This window comes from Amblyomma americanum, chromosome 10 (assembly GCF_052857255.1).
Source record: "Amblyomma americanum isolate KBUSLIRL-KWMA chromosome 10, ASM5285725v1, whole genome shotgun sequence".
NCBI lineage: Eukaryota > Metazoa > Arthropoda > Arachnida > Ixodida > Ixodidae > Amblyomma > Amblyomma americanum.
In genome coordinates this window covers 112,642,607-112,668,512 of record NC_135506.1, presented here as the reverse complement: position 1 = coordinate 112,668,512, position 25,906 = coordinate 112,642,607, and the positions used below count along the sequence as shown (strand labels likewise).

The 25,906-nt window shown below is 45.9% G+C and overlaps 1 protein-coding gene across 1 annotated transcript in view; it reads left to right on the top strand.

Annotated features, from left to right (window-relative positions):
• LOC144108638 (putative chitinase 2) overlaps positions 1-24,630 on the top strand; it is a 129,784-nt gene extending 105,154 nt beyond the window's left edge. Inside the window, exon 6 of the mRNA XM_077641824.1 lies at positions 24,217-24,630. Coding sequence (XP_077497950.1) covers positions 24,217-24,399 — 183 coding nt within the window. The 3' untranslated portion in view covers positions 24,400-24,630. The remainder of the gene's footprint in view (positions 1-24,216) is intronic.
• The last annotated feature ends 1,276 nt before the right edge of the window (positions 24,631-25,906 follow it).

Genomic DNA, 25,906 nt, shown 5'->3' with positions numbered 1-25,906 from the left:
GCACAAAAGCTGGCGGCGGCTACGCGACCATCCAGGGGTCAGTCAACGTCAAGGTGGGGCGCCTGAGCCTATCCGCAAAAAAAAGAAAACATCGAGAGCTGCTCTCCAAAAATATTTCCTCGGTTTTAAATCTATAAATATCATTGTGGAGCTGAGAGAAAAGGCACAAAAGCTGGCGGCGGCTACGCGACCATCCAGGGGTCAGTCGACGTCAAGGTGGGGCGCCTGAGCCTATCCGCAAAAAAAAAGAAAACATCGAGAGCTGCTCTTCAAAAGTATTTCCTTGGTTTAAATCTATAAATATCATTGTGGAGCAGAGAGAAAAGGCACAAAAGCTGGCGGCGGCTACGCGACCATCCAGGGGTCAGTCGACGTCAAGGTGGGGCGCCTGAGCCTATCTGCTAAAAAAAAACATCGAGAGCTGCTCTTCAAAAATATTTTCTTGGTTTTAAATCTATAAATATCATTGTGGAGCTGAGAGAAAAGGCACAAAAGCTGGCGGCGGCTACGCGACCATCCAGGGGTCAGTCGACGTCAAGGTGGGGCGCCTGAGCCTATCCGCAAAAAAAAAAGAAAACATCTAGAGCTGCTCTTTAAAAATATTTCCTCGGTTTTAAATCTATAAATATCATTGTGGAGCTGAGAGAAAAGGCACAAAAGCTGGCGGCGGCTACGCGACCATCCAGGGGTCAGTCAACGTCAAGGTGGGGCGCCTGAGCCTATCCGCAAAAAAAAGAAAACATCGAGAGCTGCTCTCCAAAAATATTTCCTCGGTTTTAAATCTATAAATATCATTGTGGAGCTGAGAGAAAAGGCACAAAAGCTGGCGGCGGCTACGAGACCATCCAGGGGTCAGTCGACGTCAAGGTGGGGCGCCTGAGCCTATCCGATATAAAAAAAAACATCGAGAGCAGCTCTTCAAAAGTATTTCCTTGGTTTTAAATCTATAAATGTCATTGTGGAGCTGAGAGAAAAGGCACAAAAGCTGGCGGCGGCTACGAGACCATCCAGTGGTCAGTCGACGTCAAGGTGGGGCGCCTGAGCCTATCCGCAAAAGAAAAGAAAACATCGAGAGCTGCTCTCCAAAAATATTTCCTCGGTTTTAAATCTATAAATATCATTGTGGAGCTGAGACAAAAGGCACAAAAGCTGGCGGCGGCTACGAGACCATCCAGGGGTCAGTCGACGTCAAGGTGGGGCGCCTGAGCCTATCCGATATAAAAAAAACATCGAGAGCAGCTCTTCAAAAGTATTTCCTTGGTTCTAAATCTATAAATGTCATTGTGGAGCTGAGAGAAAAGGCACAAAAGCTGGCGGCGGCTACGCGACCATCCAGTGGTCAGTCGACGTCAAGGTGGGGCGCCTGAGCCTATCCGCAAAAGAAAAGAAAACATCGAGAGATGCTCCTCAAAAATATTTCCTCGCTTTTAAATCTATAAATATCATTGTGGAGCTGAGAGAAAAGGCACAAAAGCTGGCGGCGGCTACGCGACCATCCAGGGGTCAGTCGACGTCAAGGTGGGGCGCCTGAGCCTATCCGCAAAAAAAAGAAAACATCTAGAGCTGCTCTTCAAAAATATTTCCTCGCTTTTAAATCTATAAATATCATTGTGGAGCTGAGAGAAAAGACACAAAAGCTGGCGGCGGCTACGCGACCATCCAGTGGTCAGTCGACGTCAAGGTGGGGCGCCTAAGCCTATCCGCAAAAGAAAAGAAAACATCGAGAGCTGCTCTTCAAAAATATTTCTTCGCTTTTAAATCTCTAAATATCATTGTGGAGCTGAGATAAAAGGCACAAAAGCTGGCGGCGGCTACGCGACCATCCAGGGGTCAGTCGACGTCAAGGTGGGGCGCCTGAGCCTATCCGCAAAAAAAAGAAAACATCTAGAGCTGCTCTTCAAAAATATTTCCTCGCTTTTAAATCTATAAATATCATTGTGGAGCTGAGAGAAAAGGCACAAAAGCTGGCGGCGGCTACGCGACCATCCAGGGGTCAGTCGACGTCAAGGTGGGGCGCCTGAGCCTATCCGCAAAAGAAAAGAAAACATCGAGAGCTGCTCTTCAAAAATATTTTCTCGGTTTTAAATCTATAAATATCATTGTGGAGCTGAGAGAAAAGGCACAAAAGCTGGCGGCGGCTACGCGACCATCCAGGGGTCAGTCGACGTCAAGGTGGGGCGCCTGAGCCTATCCGCAAAAGAAAATAAAACATCGAGAGCTGCTCTTCAAAGATATTTTCTCGGTTTTAAATCTATAAATATCATTGTGGAGCTGAGAGAAAAGGCACAAAAGCTGGCGGCGGCTACGCGACCATCCAGGGGTCAGTCGACGTCAAGGTGGGGCGCCTGAGCCTATCCGCAAAAAAAAGAAAACATCTAGAGCTGCTCTTCAAAAATATTTCCTCGCTTTTAAATCTATAAATATCATTGTGGAGCTGAGAGAAAAGACACAAAAGCTGGCGGCGGCTACGCGACCATCCAGGGGTCAGTCGACATCAAGGTGGGGCGCCTGAGCCTATCCGCAAAAGAAAAGAAAACATCGAGAGCTGCTCTTCAAAAATATTTTCTCGGTTTTAAATCTCTAAATATCCTTGTGGAGCTGAGAGAAAAGGCACAAAAGCTGGCGGCGGCTACGCGACCATCCAGGGGTGAGTCGACGTCAAGGTGGGGCGCCTGAGCCTATCCGCTAAAAAAAATCATCGAGAGCTGCTCTTCAAAATTATTTTCTGGTTTTAAATCTATAAATGTCATTGTTGTGGAGCAGAGAGAAAAGGCACAAAAGCTGGCGGCGGCTACGCGACCATCCAGGGGTCAGTCGACGTCAAGGTGGGGCGCCTGAGCCTATCCGATAAAAAAAAACATCGAGAGCTGCTCTTCAAAAGTATTTCCTTGGTTTTAAATCTATAAATATCATTGCGGAGCTAAGAGAAAAGGCACACAAGCTGGCGGCGGCTACGCGACCATCCAGGGGTCAGTCGACGTCAAGCTGGGGCGCCTGAGCCTATCCGCTAAAAAAAAAAACATCGAGAGCTGCTCTTCAAAAATATTTTCTTGGTTTTAAATCTATAAATATCATTGTGGAGCTGAGAGAAAAGGCACAAAAGCTTGCGGCGGCTACGCGACCATCCAGGGGTCAGTCGACGTCAAGGTGGGGCGCCTGAGCCTATCCGCAAAAAAAAGAAAACATCGAGAGCTGCTCTTTAAAAATATTTCCTCGGTTTTAAATCTATAAATGTCATTGTGGAGCTGAGAGAAAAGGCACAAAAGCTGGCGGCGGCTGCGCGACCATCCAGGGGTCAGTCGACGTCAAGGTGGGGCGCCTGAGCCTATCCGCAAAAAAAAAGAAAACATTGAGAGCTGCTCTTCAAAAATATTTCCTCGGTTTTAAATCTATAAATGTCATTGTGGAGCTGAGAGAAAAGGCACGAAAGCTGGCGGCGGCTACGCGACCATCCAGGGGTCAGTCGACGTCAAGGTGGAGCGCCAGAGCCTATCCGCAAAAGAAAAGAAAACATCGAGAGGTGCTCTTCAAAAATATTTCCTCGGTTTTCAATCTATATATGTCATTGTGGAGCTAAGAGAAAAGGCACAAAAGCTGGCGGCGGCTACGCGACCATCCAGGGGTCAGTCGACATCAAGGTGGGGCGCCTGAGCCTATCCGCAAAAGAAAAGAAAACATCGAGAGCTGCTCTTCAAAAATATTTTCTCGGTTTTAAATCTCTAAATATCCTTGTGGAGCTGAGAGAAAAGGCACAAAAGCTGGCGGCGGCTACGCGACCATCCAGGGGTGAGTCGACGTCAAGGTGGGGCGCCTGAGCCTATCCGCTAAAAAAAATCATCGAGAGCTGCTCTTCAAAATTATTTTCTGGTTTTAAATCTATAAATGTCATTGTTGTGGAGCAGAGAGAAAAGGCACAAAAGCTGGCGGCGGCTACGCGACCATCCAGGGGTCAGTCGACGTCAAGGTGGGGCGCCTGAGCCTATCCGATAAAAAAAAACATCGAGAACTGCTCTTCAAAAGTATTTCCTTGGTTTTAAATCTATAAATATCATTGCGGAGCTAAGAGAAAAGGCACAAAAGCTGGCGGCGGCTACGCGACCATCCAGGGGTCAGTCGACGTCAAGCTGGGGCGCCTGAGCCTATCCGCTAAAAAAAAAACATCGAGAGCTGCTCTTCAAAAATATTTTCTTGGTTTTAAATCTATAAATATCATTGTGGAGCTGAGAGAAAAGGCACAAAAGCTTGCGGCGGCTACGCGACCATCCAGGGGTCAGTCGACGTCAAGGTGGGGCGCCTGAGCCTATCCGCAAAAAAAAGAAAACATCGAGAGCTGCTCTTTAAAAATATTTCCTCGGTTTTAAATCTATAAATGTCATTGTGGAGCTGAGAGAAAAGGCACAAAAGCTGGCGGCGGCTGCGCGACCATCCAGGGGTCAGTCGACGTCAAGGTGGGGCGCCTGAGCCTATCCGCAAAAAAAAAGAAAACATTGAGAGCTGCTCTTCAAAAATATTTCCTCGGTTTTAAATCTATAAATGTCATTGTGGAGCTGAGAGAAAAGGCACGAAAGCTGGCGGCGGCTACGCGACCATCCAGGGGTCAGTCGACGTCAAGGTGGAGCGCCAGAGCCTATCCGCAAAAGAAAAGAAAACATCGAGAGGTGCTCTTCAAAAATATTTCCTCGGTTTTCAATCTATATATGTCATTGTGGAGCTCAGAGAAAAGGCACAAAAGCTGGCGGCGACTACGCGACCATCCAGGGGTCAGTCAACGTCAAGGTGGGGCGCCTGAGCCTATCCGCAAAAAAAAGAAAACATCGGGAGCTGCTCTCCAAAAATATTTCCTCGGTTTTAAATCTATAAATGTCATTGTGGAGCTAAGAGAAAAGGCACAAAAGCTGGCGGCGGCTATGCGACCATCCAGGGGTCAGTCAACGTCAAGGTGGGGCGCCTGAGCCTATCCGCAAAAAAAGAAAACATCTAGAGCTGCTCTTCAAAAATATTTCCTCGCTTTTAAATCTATAAATGTCATTGTGGAGCTAAGAGAAAAGGCACAAAAGCTGGCGGTGGCTACGCGACCATCCAGGGGTCAGTCGACGTCAAGGTGGGGCGCCTGAGCCTATCCGCAAAAAAAAGAAAACATCTAGAGCTGCTCTTCAAAAATATTTCCTCGCTTTTAAATCTATAAATGTCATTGTGGAGCTAAGAGAAAAAGCACAAAAGCTGGCGGCGGCTACGCAACCATCCAGGGGTCAGTCGACGTCAAGGTGGAGCGCCAGAGCCTATCCGCAAAAGAAAAGAAAACATCGAGAGCTGCTCTTCAAAAATATTTTCTCGGTTTTAAATCTATAAATATCATTGTGGAGCTGAGAGAAAAGGCGCAAAAGCTGGCGGCGGCTACGCGACCATCCAGGGGTCAGTCGACATCAAGGTCGGGCGGGGCGCCTGAGCCTATCCGCAAAAAAAGAAAACATCTAGAGCTGCTCTTCAAAAATATTTCCTCGGTTTTCAATCTATAAATGTCATTGTGGAGCTCAGAGAGAAGGCACAAAAGCTGGCGGCGACTACGCGACCATCCAGGGGTCAGTCAACGTCAAGGTGGGGCGCCTGAGCCTATCCGCAAAAAAAAGAAAACATCTAGAGCTGCTCTTCAAAAATATTTCCTCGCTTTTAAATCTATAAATGTCATTGTGGAGCAAAGAGAAAAGGCACAAAAGCTGGCGGCGGCTACGCGACCATCCAGGGGTCAGTCGACGTCAAGGTGGGGCGCCTGAGCCTATCCGCAAAAAAAAGAAAACATCGAGAGCTGCTCTTCAAAAATATTTCCTCGGTTTTAAATCTATAAATGTCAGTGTGGAGCTAAGAGAAAAGGCACAAAAGCTGGCGGCGGCTACGCGACCATCCAGGGGTCAGTCGACGTCAAGGTGGGGCGCCAGAGCCTATCCGCAAAAGAAAAGAAAACATCGAGAGCTGCTCTTCAAAAATATTTCCTCGGTTTTAAATCTATAAATGTCATTGTGGAGCTGAGAGAAAAGGCGCAAAAGCTGGCGGCGGCTACGCGACCATCCAGGGTTCAGTCGACGTCAAGGTGGGGCGCCAGAGCCTATCCGCAAAAGAAAAGAAAACATCGAGAGCTACTCTTCAAAAATATTTCCTCGGTTTTAAATCTATAAATGTCATTGTGGAGCTGAGAGAAAAGGCGCAAAAGCTGGCGGCGGCTACGCGACCATCCAGGGGTCAGTCGACGTCAAGGTGGGGCGCCTGAGCCTATCCGCTAAAAAAAAAACATCGAGAGCTGCTCTTCAAAAATATTTCCAGGTTTTAAATCTATAAATGTCATTGTTGTGGAGCAGAGAGAAAAGGCACAAAAGCTGGCGGCGGCTACGCGACCATCCAGGGGTCAGTCGACGTCAAGGTGGGGCGCCTGAGCCTTTCCGATAAAAAAAAACATCGAGAGCTGCTCTTCAAAAGTATTTCCTTGGTTTTAAATCTATAAATATCATTGTGGAGCTGAGAGAAAAGGCGCAAAAGCTGGCGGCGGCTACGCGACCATCCAGGGGTCAGTCGACGTCAAGGTGGAGCGCCAGAGCCTATGCGCAAAAGAAAAGAAAACATCGAGAGCTGCTCTTCAAAAATATTTTCTCGGTTTTAAATCTATAAATATCATTTTGGAGCTGAGAGAAAAGGCACAAAAGCTGGCGGCGACTACGCGACCATCCAGGGGTCAGTCAACGTCAAGGTGGGGCGCCTGAGCCTATCCCCCCAAAAAAGAAAACATCTAGAGCTGCTCTTCAAAAATATTTCCTCGCATTTAAATCTATAAATGTCATTGTGGAGCTAAGAGAAAAGGCACAAAAGCTGGCGGCGGCTACGCGACCATCCAGGGGTCAGTCGACGTCAAGGTGGGGCGCCTGAGCCTATCCGCAAAACAAAAAGAAAACATCGAGAGCTGCTGTTCAAAAATATTTCCTCGGTTTTAAATCTATAAATATCAGTGTAGAGCTAAGAGAAAAGGCACAAAAGCTGGCGGCGGCTACGTGACCATCCAGGGGTCAGTCGACGTCAAGGTGGGGCGCCTGAGCCTATCCGCAAAAAAACAAGAAAACATCGAGAGCTGCTCTTCAAAAATATTTTCTCGGTTTTAAATCTATAAATGTCAGTGTGAAGCTAAGAGAAAAGGCACAAAAGCTGGCGGCGGCTACGCGACCATCCAGGGGTCAGTCGACGTCAAGGTGGGGCGCCTGAGCCTATCCGCAAAAAAAAAGAAAACATCGAGAGCTGCTCTTCAAAAATATTTCCTCGGTTTAAATCTATAAATGTCATTGTGGAGCTAAGAGAAAAGGCACAAAAGCTGGCGGCGGCTACGCGACCATCCAGGGGTCAGTCAACGTCAAGGTCGGGCGCCTGAGCCTATCCGATAAAAAAAACATCGAGAGCTGCTCTTCAAAAGTATTTCCTTGGTTTTAAATCTATAAATGTCATTGTGGAGCTGAGAGAAAAGGCACAAAAGCTGGCGGCGGCTACGCGACCATCCAGGGGTCAGTCGACGTCAAGGTGGGGCGCCTGAGCCTATCCGCTAAAAAAAACATCGAGAGCTGCTCCTCAAAAATATTTTCTTGGTTTTAAATCTATAAATATCATTGTGGAGCTGAGAGAAAAGGCACAAAAGCTGGCGGCGGCTACGCGACCATCCAGGGGTCAGTCGACGTCAAGGTGGGGCGCCTGAGCCTATCCGCAAAAAAAAAGAAAACATCGAGAGCTGCTCTTTAAAAATATTTCCTCGGTTTTAAATCTATAAATATCATTGTGGAGCGGAGAGAAAAGGCAAAAAAGCTGGCGGCGGCTACGCGACCATCCAGGGGTCAGTCGACCTCAAGGTGGGGCGCCAGAGCCTATGCGCAAAAGAAAAGAAAACATCGAGAGCTGCTCTTCAAAAATATTTCCTCGGTTTTAAATCTATAAATGTCATTGTGGAGCTAAGAGAAAAGACACAAAAGCTGGCGGCGGCTACGCGACCATCCAGGGGTCAGTCGACGTCAAGGTGGGGCGCCTGAGCCTTTCCGATAAAAAAAACATCGAGAGCTGCTCTTCAAAAGTATTTCCTTGGTTTTAAATCTATAAATGTCATTGTGGAGCTGAGAGAAAAGGCACAAAAGCTGGCGGCGGCTACGCGACCATCCAGGGGTCAGTCGACGTCAAGGTGGGGCGCCTGAGCCTATCCGCTAAAAAAAAAACATCGGGAGCTGTTCTTCAAAAATATTTTCTTGGTTTTAAATCTATAAATATCATTGTGGAGCTGAGAGAAAAGGCACAAAAGCTGGCGGCGGCTACGCGACCATCCAGGGGTCAGTCGACGTCAAGGTGGGGCGCCTGAGCCTATCCGCAAAAGAAAAGAAAACATCGAGAGCTGCTCTTCAAAAATATTTTCTCGGTTTTAAATCTATAAATATCATTGTGGAGCTGAGAGAAAAGGCACAAAAGCTGGCGGCGGCTACGCGACCATCCAGGGGTCAGTCGACGTCAAGGTGGGGCGCCTGAGCCTATCCGCTAAAAAAAAAAACATCGAGAGCTGCTCTTCAAAAATATTTCCTGGTTTTAAATCTATAAATGTCATTGTTGTGGAGCAGAGAGAAAAGGCACAAAAGCTGGCGGCGGCTACGCGACCATCCAGGGGTCAGTCGACGTCAAGGAGGGGCGCCTGAGCCTATCCGCAAAAAAAAGAAAACATCGAGAGCTGCTCTTCAAAAATATTTCCTCGGTTTTAAATCTATAAATGTCATTGTGGAGCTAAGAGAAAAGGCACAAAAGCTGGCGGCGGCTACGCGACCATCCAGGGGTCAGTCGACGTCAAGGTGGGGCGCCTGAGCCTATCCGATAAAAAAAAACATCGAGAGCTGCTCTTCAAAAGTATTTCCTTGGTTTTAAATCTATAAATGTCATTGTGGAGCTGAGAGGAAAGGCACAAAAGCTGGCGGCGGCTACGCGACCATCCAGGGGTCAGTCGACGTCAAGGTGGGGCGCCTGAGCCTATCCGAAAAAAAAACATCGAGAGCTGCTCTTCAAAAATATTTTCTTGGTTTTCAATCTATAAATATCATTGTGGAGCTGAGAGAAAAGGCACAAAAGCTGGCGGCGGCTACGCGACCATCCAGGGGTCAGTCGACGTCAAGGTGGGGCGCCTGAGCCTATCCGCAAGAAAAAGAAAACATCGAGAGCTGCTCTTTAAAAATATTTCCTCGGTTTTAAATCTATAAATATCATTGTGGAGCTGAGAGAAAAGGCACAAAAGCTGGCGGCGGCTACGCGACCATCCAGGGGTCAGTCGACGTCAAGGTGGAGCGCCAGAGCCTATCTGCAAAAGAAAAGAAAACATCGAGATTTGCTCTTCAAAAATATTTCCTCGGTTTTCAATCTATAAATGTCATTGTGGAGCTGAGAGAAAAGGCAAAAAAGCTGGCGGCGGCTACGCGACCATCCAGGGGTCAGTCTACGTCAAGGTGGGGCGCCTGAGCCTATCCGCAAAAGAAAAGAAAACATCGAGAGCTGCTCTTCAAAAATATTTCCTCGGTTTTAAATCTATAAATGTCATTGTGGAGCTGAGAGAAAAGGCACAAAAGCTGGCGGCGGCTACGCGACCATCCAGGGGTCAGTCGACGTCAAGGTGGGGTGCCTGAGCCTATCCGCAAAAGAAAAGAAAACATCGAGAGCTGCTCTTCAAAAATATTTCCTCGGGTTTAAATCTATAAATGTCATTGTGGAGCTGAGAGAAAAGGCACGAAAGCTGGCGGCGGCCACGCGACCATCCAGGGGTCAGTTTACGTCAAGGTGGGGCGCCTGAGCCTATCCGCAAAAGAAAAGAAAACATCGAGAGCTGCTCTTCAAAAATATTTCCTCGGTTTCAAATCTATAAATGTCATTGTGGAGCTGAGAGAAAGGCACAAAAGCTGGCGGCGGCTACGCGACTATCCAGGGGTCAGTCGACGTCAAGGTGGGGCGCCTGAGCCTATCCGCAGAAGAAAAGAAAACATCGAGAGCAGCTCTTCAAAAATATTTCCTCGGTTTTAAATCTATAAATGTCATTGTGGAGCTGAAAGAAAAGGCACAAAAGCTGGCGGCGGCTATGCGACCATGCAGGGGTCAGTCGACGTCAAGGTGGGGCGCCTGAGCCTATCCGCAAAAGAAAAGAAAACATCGAGAGCTGCTCTTCAAAAATATTTCCTGGTTTTAAATCTATAAATGTCATTGTGGAGCTAAGAGAAAAGGCACAAAAGCTGGCGGCGGCTACGCGACCATCCAGGGGTCAGTCGACGTCAAGGTGGGGCGCCTGAGCCTATCCGATAAAAAAAAAACATCGAGAGCTGCTCTTCAAAAGTATTTCCTTGGTTTTAAATCTATAAATATCATTGTGGAGCTGAGAGGAAAGGCACAAAAGCTGGCGGCGGCTACGCGACCATCCAGGGGTCAGTCGACGTCAAGGTGGGGCGCCTGAGCCTATCCGAAAAAAAAAACATCGAGAGCTGCTCTTCAAAAATATTTTCTTGGTTTTAAATTCATAAATATCATTGTGGAGCTGAGAGAAAAGGCACAAAAGCTGGCGGCGGCTACGCGACCATCCAGGGGTCAGTCGACGTCAAGGTGGGGCGCCTGAGCCTTTCCGCAAAAAAAAAGAAAACATCGAGAGCTGCTCTTCAAAAATATTTCCTCGGTTTTAAATCTAAAAATGTCATTGTGGAGCTGAGAGAAAAGGCACAAAAGCTGGCGGCGGCTACGCGACCATCCAGGGGTCAGTCGACGTCAATGTGGAGCGCCAGAGCCTATCTGCAAAAGAAAAGAAAACATCGAGATTTGCTCTTCAAAAATATTTCCTCGGTTTTCAATCTATAAATGTCATTGTGGAGCTGAGAGAAAAGGCAAAAAAGCTGGCGGCGGCTACGCGACCATCCAGGGGTCAGTCTACGTCAAGGTGGGGCGCCTGAGCCTATCCGCAAAAGAAAAGAAAACATCGAGAGCTGCTCTTCAAAAATATTTCCTCGGTTTTAAATCTATAAATATCATTGTGGAGCTGAGAGAAAAGGCACAAAAGCTGGCGGCGGCTACGCGACCATCCAGGGGTCAGTCGACGTCAAGGTGGGGTGCCTGAGCCTATCCTCAAAAAAAAAGAAAACATCGAGAGCTGCTCTTCAAAAATATTTCCTCGGGTTTAAATCTATAAATGTCATTGTGGAGCTGAGAGAAAAGGCACGAAAGCTGGCGGCGGCCACGCGACCATCCAGGGGTCAGTCTACGTCAAGGTGGGGCGCCTGAGCCTATCCGCAAAAGAAAAGAAAACATCGAGAGCTGCTCTTCAAAAATATTTCCTCGGTTTCAAATCTATAAATGTCATTGTGGAGCTGAGAGAAAGGCACAAAAGCTGGCGGCGGCTACGCGACTATCCAGGGGTCAGTCGACGTCAAGGTGGGGCGCCTGAGCCTATCCGCAAAAGAAAAGAAAACATCGAGAGCAGCTCTTCAAAAATATTTCCTCGGTTTTAAATCTATAAATGTCATTGTGGAGCTGAAAGAAAAGGCACAAAAGCTGGCGGCGGCTATGCGACCATGCAGGGGTCAGTCGACGTCAAGGTGGGGCGCCTGAGCCTATCCGCAAAAGAAAAGAAAACATCGAGAGCTGCTCTTCAAAAATATTTCCTCGGTTTTAAATCTAAAAATGTCATTGTGGAGCTGAAAGAAAAGACACAAAAGCTGGCGGCGGCTAAGCGACCATCCAGGGGTCAGTCGACGTCAAGGTGGGGCGCCTGAGCCTATCCGCAAAAGAAAAGAAAACATCGAGAGCTGCTCTTCAAAAATATTTCCTCGGTTTCTAATCTATAAATGTCATTGTGGAGCTGGAAGAAAAGGCACAAAAGCTGGCGGCGGCTACGCGACCATCCAAGGGTCAGTCGACGTCAAGGTGGGGCGCCTGAGCCTATCCGCAAAAGAAAAGAAAACATCGAGAGCTGCTCTTCAAAAATATTTCCTCGGTTTTAAATCTATAAATGTCATTGTGGAGCTGAAAGAAAAGGCACAAAAGCTGGCGGCGGCTATGCGACCATGCAGGGGTCAGTCGACGTCAAGGTGGGGCGCCTGAGCCTATCCGCAAAAGAAAAGAAAACATCGAGAGCTGCTCTTCAAAATTATTTCCTCGGTTTTAAATCTAAAAATGTCATTGTGGAGCTGAAAGAAAAGACACAAAAGCTGGCGGCGGCTACGCGACCATCCAGGGGTCAGTCGACGTCAAGTTGGGGCGCCTGAGCCTATCCGCAAAAGAAAAGAAAACATCGAGAGCTGCTCTTCAAAAATATTTCCTCGGTTTTAAAGCTATAAATGTCATTGTGGAGCTGAAAGAAAAGGCACAAAAGGTGGCGGCGGCTACGCGACCATCCAGGGGTCAGTCGACGTCAAGGTGGGGCGCCTGAGCCTATCCACAAAAGAAAAGAAAACATCGAGAGCTGCTCTTCAAAAATATTTCCTCGCTTTTAAATATATAAACGTCATTGTGGAGCTGAAAGAAAAGACACAAAAGCTGGCGGCGGCTACGCGACCATCCAGGAGTCAGTCGACGTCAAGGTGGGGCGCCTGAGCCTATCCGCAAAAGAAAAGAAAACATCGAGAGCTGCTCTTCAAAAATATTTCCTCGGTTTTAAAGCTATAAATGTCATTGTGGAGCTGAAAGAAAAGGCACAAAAGCTGGCGGCGGCTACGCGACCATCCAGGGGTCAGTCGACGTCAAGGTGGGGCGGCCGAGCCTATCCACAAAAGAAAAGAAAACATCGAGAGCTGCTCTTCAAAAATATTTCCTCGCTTTTAAATATATAAACGTCATTGTGGAGCTGAAAGAAAAGGCACAAAAGCTGGCGGCGGCTTGTCGAACCAGCTTTTTTTTCCTTTAGCTTGGATTTGAAGTCGGATTCATACCTATTTGGTTCAGTGCGGTTGCGGTCCCGGTGTTACTTTACGTTTCGATTCGATCCTGCACAAGGTATATCTCTCGTGATGTTTGATTGTTCTTTTCTGCGCGCCGACGAAACAAATAATAGCACTAACTTTTTTTTCGCGTGATGCTACTCGGTTTACTTCGGTGAATAAACGCCGAATAAGATTACATCACTAGAGAAGAGAACATCGATGGTCATCTGAAACACGAACCTGCCTGTAGGGGAGAAGAATCGGAGTAAGCTGTTGTCTTGCGCACTCTATTTTAGAGAAAGGTATTCGGCCCAAGCCTCGGGCCAGAGTTTATTTTCCAAAGCACGGAATGATTTTGGTTGGCAGCAGAAACTAATTCTTTCTGTAGGTCACGCGATTTTCTAGCAGTTACGAGGATTTTAACCAACGTTTCGATTACCTCAGAATTTTCGGTGCTTGTTTAAGAGCCTCCTCCCATTTCTAACTGCATCAGGTTACTATGCTTTACGATGGGAATATGCGTAGGTTGCCTAGCGGTCCGTGTATTTAGTGATCGACATCTACCCCGGGAGTTGAGCAGCATACCCTGCTTCAAATATTGCGTCACGAGATGACACCGTACCCTCTTTTTACAGCCATACAGGCTAAAACATTTTGTGGGCTTGCGCGTTAGTCCAACAATTAATAACTCTTTCGTGGGCTTGACTTCGCGGTGTTCTATTGGAGGAGAATTTATGTCGGACCTTTTTTTGACAAAGGCTAAGTTTGCTCGTTTTGTGGGTGTAACTATGAAGCTCAATTTTTTTTGTCAGTTGAGCTTGAAGAAACTGTTGGGCAACTAACTGTTCATTTCAAGGTTATTGTACTGGCGTTTATCCTGTGGCAACACTAAAATGTCGAACATTAAGACATTTTTTTTCTGCGGCAGGAGAAAGCCGTGCGCGCTTTTGCCGATTCTTCTTATGATGCACACATGAAGCCTCTTTGAAGGGCGATTCATGTGCAAACTGTTCACTTCTTTTAATTATGATATTTTACTCAAACACTTTGCCGCTAGAGAAAAACGAAGCATTCATTTCATTTGTCGGTTATCCCGTGGGCGAACGGTTCTAGGAGTTACTATACACGTCACAAAGAAGCATAGTGCATAGCAGCATATAATAACTGCGGACATAAAGCGTTTTGCCACTCTCTGGCAACTTTGACAACCTCATTAGGAACTGAAAAGAAACTTCAAAGTTATCGCATCATGGGCTTAGTACTCACTGTTGATATAGACGTTTTTGTATCTGTCAAAGCTTGTACATGCATTCTATAAAAAATTTCAACCTGTTTCCTGTACTAAGCTTATAGTGGCGAGTTCGAAGCGTGCAAATGCCGACTAAGCATAGTGAGCGCCAGAATCTACATTGTCTTGCCGACACAGGAAGTCATAGATATAAGGCGTAGACCGATATGGGCGGGTGGCTTGTTGGCTTTACGAATGAGGGAGTTGAGTGAGGAAGCTCAGGATGAGGGTAGGGAACCCTTTTCCAAGCACTTAGATATATCTTCTTGAAACCCTCATCGGCTTTCATGAATACGAGTCTGCCCAGGATCCTTTTCTTATCCTTCAGCACACTTTCATCACCTGTGGCAGCTCTCCACTACATACCGTGGTCACAGTCCGTATCCGCGAGGCATTCGACAGTGTCTCTCATGACCACATACTTTCCTGTCTCCCTAACTCCCACTACTCTGGCTCCCGTATCTATAACAACGTTCGTGTTTTCCTTTCTTACCACTAGCCATGTTTCCGGGAATCTGACGTGGCTTGTACGCGTCATCTTCTCACGCAGGGTAGCCGTAAAGGTGTTCTTTCACCTACCTTTTTAATATTTCCATTGCTCTTCATTCCGGACCTTCATAACTTCTTTTACGCCAAAGCTATGCTACTAGCTGGCTAACCAGCTTGCCCTTCAAGATTTTATCCGGGCACCGTTGGTCCCCTGGCCGAGGCCCTCCGAGGGAAGGTGTGACTGTCCGATATTTCGAGCCACCATCAAAGAGTATTGCAACGCCCTCCGCCTTGATCGAAAACTCTACCTCAGCCTTCATCCTAGCATTTCTGGGCGGGAGGCCCACATCCTTCGAAAGCTCCAACTCAACACAGTTGTCACACCTGCTTTCTCTGTACGGATTCGGTCGCGATCCTTCATGTACGAACTGCCCTGCTCCTTATGCTAATCTCTCCTCCTAATTGTTCTCCTGCCCAACTGCTCAGAAATCGGGTTTCTTCCCACCCCCTCCTACACTGTCGGTACCTGACTGAATATCTTCGAGGTAAAGGTGCAGACGAAGAGCGCCTGCTCGTGCACGAGGTCATCGACACCGCACGCGTCCAAGTGTTGCACCTGAATAAACTCCCGTACTATTACTACTGCTGTTACTAATAGAAAACTGCCCCTCCAAATTGACGCTAATATTATTTCAGTCGTTTCATTTTTACCACAAGTTTGATTTACATTACTCTATTGATTGCACAATGTAATCGCTTTAAATTTAATTTCGCACTTTTGTGATTCTGCATTCTGTTCTTGAACGAAACGGGATTACTATAAAAGGGTAACGGCCAATTAACATAATTTGTGCAACCTCTAGTCTCTGGTTTTGCCAGCTACACTTAAGCAACAAAATTTGAGTCTCTAAATGTTTTCTTCAACTGAAGAAAGAATGACACAAGCAATTTCCTGAAATGTTGGCCGCTCAGTCTAAAAAAATGCGGTAACGTTACAAGGCTCGTGTCGCAGAAAATCTGGCGGCGCCGTCGGTGTCGTTTTCGTCAGCAAAAAATCCGCGAAAAATTCCAAGAGAAGAAACCTAGCAGGCAGGTGGGCCACCTGCTTCATGTAACTTTGTGGCGTCATCACAACCTGCCCACCGGATTGCGAGCAAACTGACCACCGTGACAGGTGACAGTTAAATTAACGACTGGTCGCTAGAGGTGCTCGGGAAGAGGAACCTAGGTTGCATAAACCCCACCGATGGTAGCACCTGCCTTCCCAGGGCAGCGTGCAAAGCTTAACCGCTGTACCACTGCTCCAGGAGTAATATGAGGACTCCCTTGGATTCATGAGTGTTAAGTAGAAAATGTAAAAATCAGCACAAATTGTTACGTGACGGCCAGCAGAAGAATGAGGCGCAATGAACGATGGTAGATATATAATTTAATGGCCAAGCGCAAGAGCTCCGTCCCGCGCTACTGCCAGCTTTTTCGCCTTCGTCACACTGCCCAGGGCTGCCGAGGGATCGTCCCGATCGTTGACAAAGAGACGCGCGAAATAGCGATGGGCTGGAGAGGATGGCTAAACAGTGGGGAGAATGAGCTACTGGCCGCCGCGATGAAGAAGATGGGGAAGGATTCTTCTTAACAATATGGGCATTATCCCATCAAAGCTGTCGCGTCATACCCTTAAAGCGCAACTTAAGTGAGCCTTGCAATTTTCATTATTTCGAAAAATAAGCGAAATGGTTGGTAGGTTTGTTATTTCCGGTGCCAAACAAGTCATTTCGGCATTATCTCGATGCGAAAATTTGTCCGAAAACTTGTGGCCAAGTTTACACGCTTCTGTGGTGAAGAAATAATGGTGTCCATTAATTATTTATTTATGTATTCATTTTTTATTCATACTGTCAGCAGCTGCCAAGACAGGAGTTGGTGCAATAATCAAAAACTAGATGCAATACATTAGCAGAACACCACCTTAGGTGAAATACGAATAGAAAAAAAAACATTATAGGAGGGATTAAGACAAAATGACATGTGATATGGGTGAAAAACATACCAGTCAAACCAGTCGCAAATACTTCGTGAGGGCGTTTTCAAAAGCCTTTAAAGCCGAACATTGAACTACTTCTTTTGGTAATTTGTTCCAGTCGTCAATAGTGCGAACCAGAAAAGAGTATTAGAAAGAATCTGTTCCAAAATCCAGAGGTGTGATATGTGTGGAATGTTTTGTTCTGCTGCCAGAAGTACTCACTGGTTTGATGTATTGGTCTAGATTGAACTTATAGCTACCTGTGAGCACACGAAAAAAGAATATCAGCCTGTTAAACTGCAGCTTACGCTTCACATTTGTCATCCAGGCCCTGTTGCTAAGTTCAGACACTGATTGGGTTCTAAAGTACGAGTTTAAAATAAAACTTAGAGCTTTGTTTTGTATCCGTTCATATTTTGATATGTTTTGTTTAGTTTACGGCTCCCAAACATGACTAGCGTTAAGTCAGCACTGGAAGCACAGCCATCTTGTAAGCTAGTAGCTTTACCTCTACAGTGTCATCATGAAGTTTTCTTCGCAATAACCAGAGCTTCCGCGTGGCCTTATTGCAAACGTTGTCAATGTGCGTTGTCCAGTTTAGGTCTTCTTTAAGATGAATTCCTAAGTATTTGACATCGGTTACTTGAGTTAAGTCTTCACCATTGATACTGTAAGGGACGGTTAAGGGGTCTTTTTTGCGTGTAAAGCACACAAAAGATGATTTCGATGCATTTAGTTCCATATGCCACGTATCACAACAGAAACTAATTTTCTCCAAATGATTGCTAAGTTTTTGCTGGTCAGAAGAGGAATATATTTTTGAACACACAATGGTATCATCTGCTTAATGTTTCATCACAACTTCTGGGGAAAAGCCTGTGCTGATATCGCTGATATATATATTGAAAACATTAAAGGCCCTATTACCGATCCTTGCGGCACACCTGATCGAACTGATTTTTTACAACTATGAGTAGAGCTTAATGAAACAAATTGCTCCGTTTGTAATAGGTATGAATCTATCCAGTTCACTAGCTGATTGTTGCCGAGGGTACAGGACAGTTTCATAAGCAGCTTTCTATGCAATATTCTATCGAAAGCTTTCCGGAAATCGATACAAGTTATATCGAGTTGTCCCCTTCCTTCAATACATTTACCAATCTCATGTATTAGCTCAGTCAGAATTTTGGACGTTGAGTACCCTCGTCGAAAACCGTGCTGATTGGTCCGAAGAACGCCGTTTTCCTCCACAAATTTTATCAAGTGGTTGGTAAAAATATGCTCCAGCATTTTGCAACATGTACTGGTCAGGGATATTGGTCGGTAATTCGTGACATCATCTTTGGGACCTTGTTTATGAATTGGTATAGCCTTAGCTCGTTTCCAGTCATAAGGTACTTGACCAGATTGAATGAATTTTGTGAAAACATCTACGAGGTAAAAGGAGCACCACACTGCATATCGCTTTAAAAAAGCATTAGGAATTTCATCAGGACCTAGGGATTTTTTTCGTCCAGTTTAAGAAGTAGATTGAAAATGCCGGTCTGACTTACTTTAAGCTCTGGTAAAAGTTGTATATCAAGAGATTCCGTTTGGGACGTAGCACCGTCATCCAAAGTAAAAACTGATTCAAACTATTCATTTACGAGGCATGCCATTTCAGACCTATCAGTGATAGTTCTATCTTTGCTTTTCAAAAATTCTATGCCAGTTTTGGCTTTGAAACATATCTCCAAAATTTTCCAGGAGCCGTTTAATAAAACTAGTTACTGTTTGACTCATATAAAGGTGCTTTGCTTGGATAATTTCCATTTTCAACTCCTGAAAGGGTACTTTAATAGACTCGCGCGCTGTTTTAGAGGTGGATTGTGTAGCCCTGAGACGTTTCAAAAGGCGTTTTTTATGAATAATTGTTCGTGTAATTCATGGGTTTCTATTGTGAACTTTTTTAGTGCGCATGGGAACAAATCACTTTATCGAGTCAAACACCACTGCTTTAAACCTCACCCACGCAACGTTTACAGACGTAAATTCTAGAGAGATACAACGAGTGAAATCATCATATCCCACTTCTAGGTTATCTAATATTGCGACATCATCAGCTTTAGAGAAGTCCGGGACGGTCAAGGTTTTATTGTTTTCAACGGTGTGGTATTTAGTGAATATGTGCGTAATCACCGTCTTTTGATCATAGATTCCTTCTAAGACTTCATACTAATAATGTAGCTGTAAAGTTGCCTGTTCATTCTGACCTTCTTTAAGGCTTGTCCAGTCAATAAATGGTAGGTTAAAGTCCCCAGCCATTATCAACTTGCATGTACTGTGACCAAACTTGTCAGTTAAGAAATCACCAAGTAAAATCACGTATTCCTCAGTGGTTCCTGGAGGACGATATACTGCGCCAACTACAATTAACAAACCCTAATTTCCATGGAACACACGACAAACTCCCAATCAGGTGGGGAAGCAATTTCTGTACAAACAATTGAAGTTTTATATATAATGGGAACTCCTCCTCCTCGAGATCCACGGTCTTTGCGGTATGCTGCATAATTCGGAGTAAGAAATTCAGCACTCTCAATAGAATCATTTCACCAAGTTTCATGACAATCCCGATATCCGGTTCGTGCTCTAAGAGGACAGCTTCGAAATGTGACATCTTGTTGAAAATATGCCTTGCATTTAGGTTGAAAATTATGAGCTCATCAGGAAGATTTCTCGTTGTCCTGTGAGCTGCTTTCACTCCCGCGGTCACAAGCATCCCTGTAAGCCTTTCGCTTTTCAGCGTCATCATCCAAGTAATAAACCTTGCCGTCCACATAGAGCTCGTCGTACGCAAGCCGCACTTTCTTTCCACTTATCACTTTTCGCGCTTTCTCAACGACACTTTCTGTGATGCGTGTGCTTCAGAGCACTGCCCTAAAGGCCTCCCCCCCCCCCCCCCCCTGTAAAGAATCGTTTAGGAGCTTGGCCAGGGCACTTCGCTCGGCTTCCACCGTCTGTTGCGCAATCCTGCACTTATAAGTCACCCCGTGAAAACTATTACACCACAGCATTTTGAATGCTCGAAATTCATTGTACCTCCAGTTACATTCTGACCCTCATGTTCAGGCTACCACTTCACTCATTTCTTCTTCCCTTCCGTCCGTTCAATCGTTTGCTTAGTTGCACAGGTGTTATCGTCCATCTACTCCTGCTCAGCTCTTGTGCAAATCCTCTAATCCTGCGTCCAGGTTCGCCTGCGCCGAAGCTGAACGTCGTGAAACGGGCCGACTTCACTTTTACAGCTAGCGCGAGCTCAGCCTTGAGTAGCAGTTATTTATTCCTCCTCGGTGCTGCTCCTCGGGCCGTCTCGTTCTCGTTACGGCCCGATATTCTGATTGTTATTGGTGCGAAGCATTAGGACGAAGAATTTCGCTGCAAGACAAGAAAACTTATGCACCACCGTCAGCACGCTTAACACGAACGCTAGAGCTCTTGTCTTCCAGTGGCATTAGCGCAGGTGGGCATTGGTCGCTGGGTCTGAGACAATATTAGGGTGGAATCAGGGCACGATCTCTTTCGAACCGCAGCAAAACACCATTCAGCATGGTCTCGGACTGAGCGCCCAGCGCTGAGCGGTTGTAAAATCAGTGTAGGACGCGCAATCGAGCGTTCGTGTTAAGCGTGCTGACGGTGGTACGCTATAGTAGCGTGATTGATACATTGAAGATAGTAAAATGGCAGAGTGTGATCTTAGGGGAGCTGCCTCAGCTCTCTGTCCAATCTCCTGGCGACAACCGCCAGCTTTGCGTCAGCTTCTTCCTTTAATCCCTCTGTTCACCGTTTAATGGGCTGACCCTCCTCTAACGCAACAGTAGCATGTGACCGTGCGTCTAGGCGTGCCCGTCGTACTCCCAGTGAGGCTCACGGGACCGAGGCATAGCGGAAGACAAAAAATGCGTAACTGAAGTAGCATCAAAGCATGTTCCCTCGCGCTCTGATGCGTCGTCGGCTATCTCAGACAGAAGCATGCACACTCAACAACAGAATGGCTAACTTCTAGTTGGGTGTGGCGTCTGGCAACTTAAACAGAGCTGTACATGCTGTTGAGGATGGGCAACGAGCAGGCACCTAAAGACTGAACTCTTTAAACGATTATAATGGGCTTTAATGGATGCACCCTAAAACCAAGGTGGTGTCCCCACCATGCCGGGGTAACATTCGAGACACCTAAAACCAATATGGAGTCCCGAACGTTACCCCGCGGTGGTGGCTCAGTGGTTAGGGCACACGGCTAGTAATCCGGAGTATCGGGTTCGAACCCGACCGCGGCAACCGCGTTTCGATAGAGGCGAAACGCAAAGACGCCTGCGTGCTGCGCGATGGCAATGCACGTTAAAACACCCCAGGTTGTCGAAATTATTCTGGAGCCTTCAAATACGGCACCTCTTTCTTCATTTCTTCCTTCATTCCGGCCTTTATCCTTCCCTTACGGCGCGGTTGAGGTGTCTGCCGACATGTGAGGCACATACTGCGCAATTTTCTTTCCCCAACACCCAATTTTCAATTTTGTGCCGAACGTCCCTGCGCGTGTCCCCGGCGCATACTCTCAATGGTGTTCCTGGAATTTCTCGCTGGCTGGGCAGCGAAGACGTAGAAAAACATTCAACACATACAAAATAAAATCAATCTGGGGCCCACTATTTAGATCTCGCAAAGAGCCTGGCAAAGGTGCAAATCTCTCCAACGTGTCGCAAGGACTATGGTATGGCACCGATATATCCGTAGGTGAATAAAAGTAATAAACATAAGTGCGTTTTCTTCTACAAAAATTGTTAGCTAAAACAAATTTCGCCATGCACTCAGGTAAGAGGTCATCACGGTTATGCAACAAGATAATTTCGATCATCCTAAATAACACACAGTTTGGTCATTTATTTATCTCGATGTGTCATATTGCTTCAAGATTTGCTGGTAAATTTTTATTGACAGCGGCGTGCAAAAGGAAGTAACATACTATCAGCTTTTTATTGACAACGGCGCATACAATGTAAAACCTATTTCCTAATTATTTATCACTGACAGCAGTAAAGACAAAAAGTAACTTTGTACAAATTTTGTGATGACGAATGTTGTAAGAATGGAAAAGGTAACACAATCTGCGAGAGTCGATATAAAGTTTGTACAAGTTCTAAAGAATGCAAAAAAGTTTTTTTATATGGAAACGTTCACCGTCATGCCGCGCTTACGCATCGTCAGAAGCAGCGACTTCTGAATACAAAACCTGACAGCGAAATCTGAGCTCTTCATTCAGAGTATTCAATCGCAAAACTAGCAAGTGACCACAGTGGTGTCGCGGAGCGTTTTTCTCTAGAACATACAGAAATGATACTAAAGTTGTATTCTTGTAGCCAGTGCCTGGCACCATCAATGTAGTGTGTGCCTCGAGGTAGTACCTCTCTGAGTGGAATATATTCGAAACATGTTCCCTCGACCTTTTAATGTGCGCCGGCGACATTAACCTCTTTTTACTGCCCCTTCAATCTCTTCCCTCGAAATTATGACATACATCTTCCCAACTAGATTATATACATGGTTGTAAGCCAAGAGTCTTGACCTAAACGTGGAAAAAAACTGACGATATTGGACGATCACAAATATGGTAGTCAAAAATTTCTGGGTGTGTAGTTTTCCGAAACTCTTCCTTGTGATATCCTCATTCGTAATCTTGTAGCAGGAGGCGGCAGAAAGTTAGGTGGGTGGGTGAAAATAAGAAGTCAGCGGGCGTACGGTGGGCGCAACTGGCAAAAGACAGAGCTAATTGAAGAGACATGGGAGAGGCCTTTGACCCGCTGTGGGCGCAGTCAGGATGATAATTATGACGATAATGAATCACGTATCTCGTATATGTAAAACAGTTGGTTGTCTTTAAGGATACTTTCTTGTCACATCATAATGTATCAAGTTATCTATGTACTATGCACTCTTATATTCTAATATTTCTCATCGTGTTCTTCTCGGGGGCACCACGACTAAAAGCAACCGCTATACTTGACTACAGCGCCCCTCTTCTTCAAACACAGCGTGCTTAAATAACACCAAGTTTATTTCTACGTTTTATTCCAACATATCTACAAAAGCCGACTATACACTGCAATTCCTGACAATTCTTTTTACCATGCCGCCTTCGAACACACACAAAAAACGGCCCCTAGCTCTTGGGCTGGCTACGGGAAGCAGAAAATTAGCTATCCAGCGCCTGTCATCCTGAATACATTTTCTTACGATCATGAATTCAATGTTTCCGTCAAAGAGCTTGATGAAAGTATTAAACACTACATGATGCGAAATGACATGTAAAATCTTTAGCCTTTTACATTCTGATGTGACTTTATATCTAACGTATACTCTGCTTCTTTTTTGTATCAGAGGAATACTGCTTCGACACACTAGCTAGTTTTTCTGAGTGCAGCTCTAAAGGGCCTGTTCCTTGCTTCCGCGTAGCAGTCGTTGGTGTCAGAGTAACCGGTTGTCCAAGTGGCAGAGCGAAACGTCACTTCGAAGGTGGCTGCCACGGGCTGACGGGCGGCAGGCAGCGTAACACGCCACCTGCCAACCGAGAAGATATGCGCTCAGATTTTCCATCACCGGCTTTCGTTATCATCTGTCAATTTTATCACCTCTTATTTCGTGTGCACAAACAAAATCTTGGTTTATGACCTGCTTTTCTGCTCTTTTGCTACTTTTCATGCAATGTGCGAGACTTTTCTGTGTATCATGTTCGGTTTCTTGGCTGCCCTGCATTGCAAACTGTGCAAGAGAGCTGACGCCTTGTCAGGCGTTACAGGCATTTTAACGCAGTAGCGTTAATGGTCGCGTGTCGCAGAAAAGCTGGCGTCGGTTTCAGCGCCGTTGGCCGAGAGCGAAATATTTGATAAACTTCGGAAACAGGTCAAATAATCTTAGAATAGTTAGTTAGTTATATTGATTTTAATGGCGCAAAAGCAACTGAGGCTATGATGCGCCAATATTCTTAGAATAGACGCCAAATTCCTCAGGGAGGTCGCTGTGACGAAATGAAAGTAATTGAGCTGAAAAAAAATGGGTTAATTAATTTTGTTTCTGGTGCAATCAAAGCCGCGACCTACGGATTGCGAAACGGGCACGCTACCCGGGGGCCATGAAGTCTCGTTGGTTCAGCCTGCACAAACGTGAACACAGTGAATCTGTTTCGACCTTTCACTTCGTGGACTGTCTTAGAGACAAGTACTCATGCGTACATTAGTAAGTATGAGTATGCTAATTAGGAATTATGTCGTTCTGTGAATGTTGAGAAGGCGATCCGAACGGGATCTGAGAACGCTTTCGCGTTAGATCTTTTGAGGGCGAAGCATAAGCGTACCTCGAATTTTTTCTCCTGCTTCCTCCTTCTTCCTTCTATATATATAAAAAACAACTTGATTTCCCTTCGAAAGAAGTCATTATTGTGCGTTGCGCAGGTGGCGACGTTCGCGGGCCCCAAAGAGATCCGGACGCGCCTGAACCGGGCCTACGACCTGGCCTTGGGCGAAACGCCGATCGTGGTGTACGACATCGACCTGGATGACTTCCAGGGGAAGTGCCCCGGCAATGCGCAGTCTCCGCAGATCGGGGCCTACGCCACCGCCACCTACGAGCCCTGAACGCTGAGCACACTGGCTCAGAGCTCTCGAGATGATGTCTACTGATGGCAATGACAACGAGTTCTTCAATTTTTTGGGCCGTGCAGCCTTCCTTTAATCTTTATATTTGAAGAAATGAACATAACAAGTGGTTTGGAAATGAGTTGTTCTATATTAATATATAAGAATAATCAACGCAACATCGGGATTCACTCTGTTGCGTCTTCTGCTAAAAATACAAACTTAATACGAATTCTGGATATAAAGGTGACACGACAGTGTCCGAAGTGGGCAAATCTTTTCATCGCGCCAGCCAGAACTGCCAACATCACGTACAGGAAATAAACCCAAGAAAAAATATCCCTGGGAGCAAGATCTCTACAGAAAAATGTCTGCAAAAAATGCGTCGTTGTAAGTGCCCCTTGGGAAAAAATAGCCCCAGCTGAAAAAAAAATTCAACGATGAAAGGGCTCCTTGAGGAATCTGTTTGAAAATGAGAAGCAATAAATTTGCAGATTTTACCAAAAGCAGACTGTTTATTGGGCACCGAACTTGTTCCACGAAGCAAGTAATAATAACAATAACCAATCAATCAGTCAATACTTTCTGTCCAAAAACAATGTAGCGTATTGGGTATATTAATAATCTTTCAGAACTAAACAGCTTCTTCCGGCCGACCCAACGATATCAGAAACAGATAAAAGGCCAGGGATAGAAGTTCAGTAACAGAAAAATTTGATGCAGTCGATCTCCTGTTGTAATGGATTTGTCATTCCTATATGAGACCGAGCAAATCTTAGTCTTTCTATTAGCGAATGTTAAAAACAAAGCCAATAACACATTCTGCAAACTTGGCATGTATCGTATCTTCGTTGATACCCGCAATTTTTATTTTCACAATTCACAACAGTTCATATTCTAGACGGTTTGAATCGCCAGTGGAGCGTCATATTTTCCTGCTGCCATTATTACGCGGGCCGTCGAGTTGTTCAGCTAGCTAAATCACAGCGACAAGCCTCCATTCAAGGCGGTGCTTTTAGGGTTGTTGTTCTACATCGCTATACTAACAGGGCACAAGCCCTGATTTTGCTTATCTTTGACTTTCCAAGTACATTTCGCATCGCGAACTCTTAACTCGAAGATGAAACGAATTGTGTATAGTGACGCTGTTTTAGAGCGCAGCTCTGAGGTGCTCGTTCGAGGATTCCGCGTCATAGTCGTCGTCGTTGGCGTAGTCGACGTAACGCGCCACCTTGCAGGTTAGGTTTCGCTCTGCTGCTGCCTCCCACGGCGAGCGCCGAGGAATGGGCAGCCGGGGAGAGTTTGTAGCACCGCAACACACCACCTGCCAGTGGTGGCAGGTGGCATGAGAAGAGCTACACTCAAATTTTGCATACCGACCATTTTAATCGTCTACATTTTGTAGTGATAGCTGCATTACAATGGTGTTTCGAGCCTTCAGCGTGGTGGAACCGTGGCGGTAGCGGCGCCGCCACCCCGTGGCTGCGTTGCAACGCTGTCAGATGGT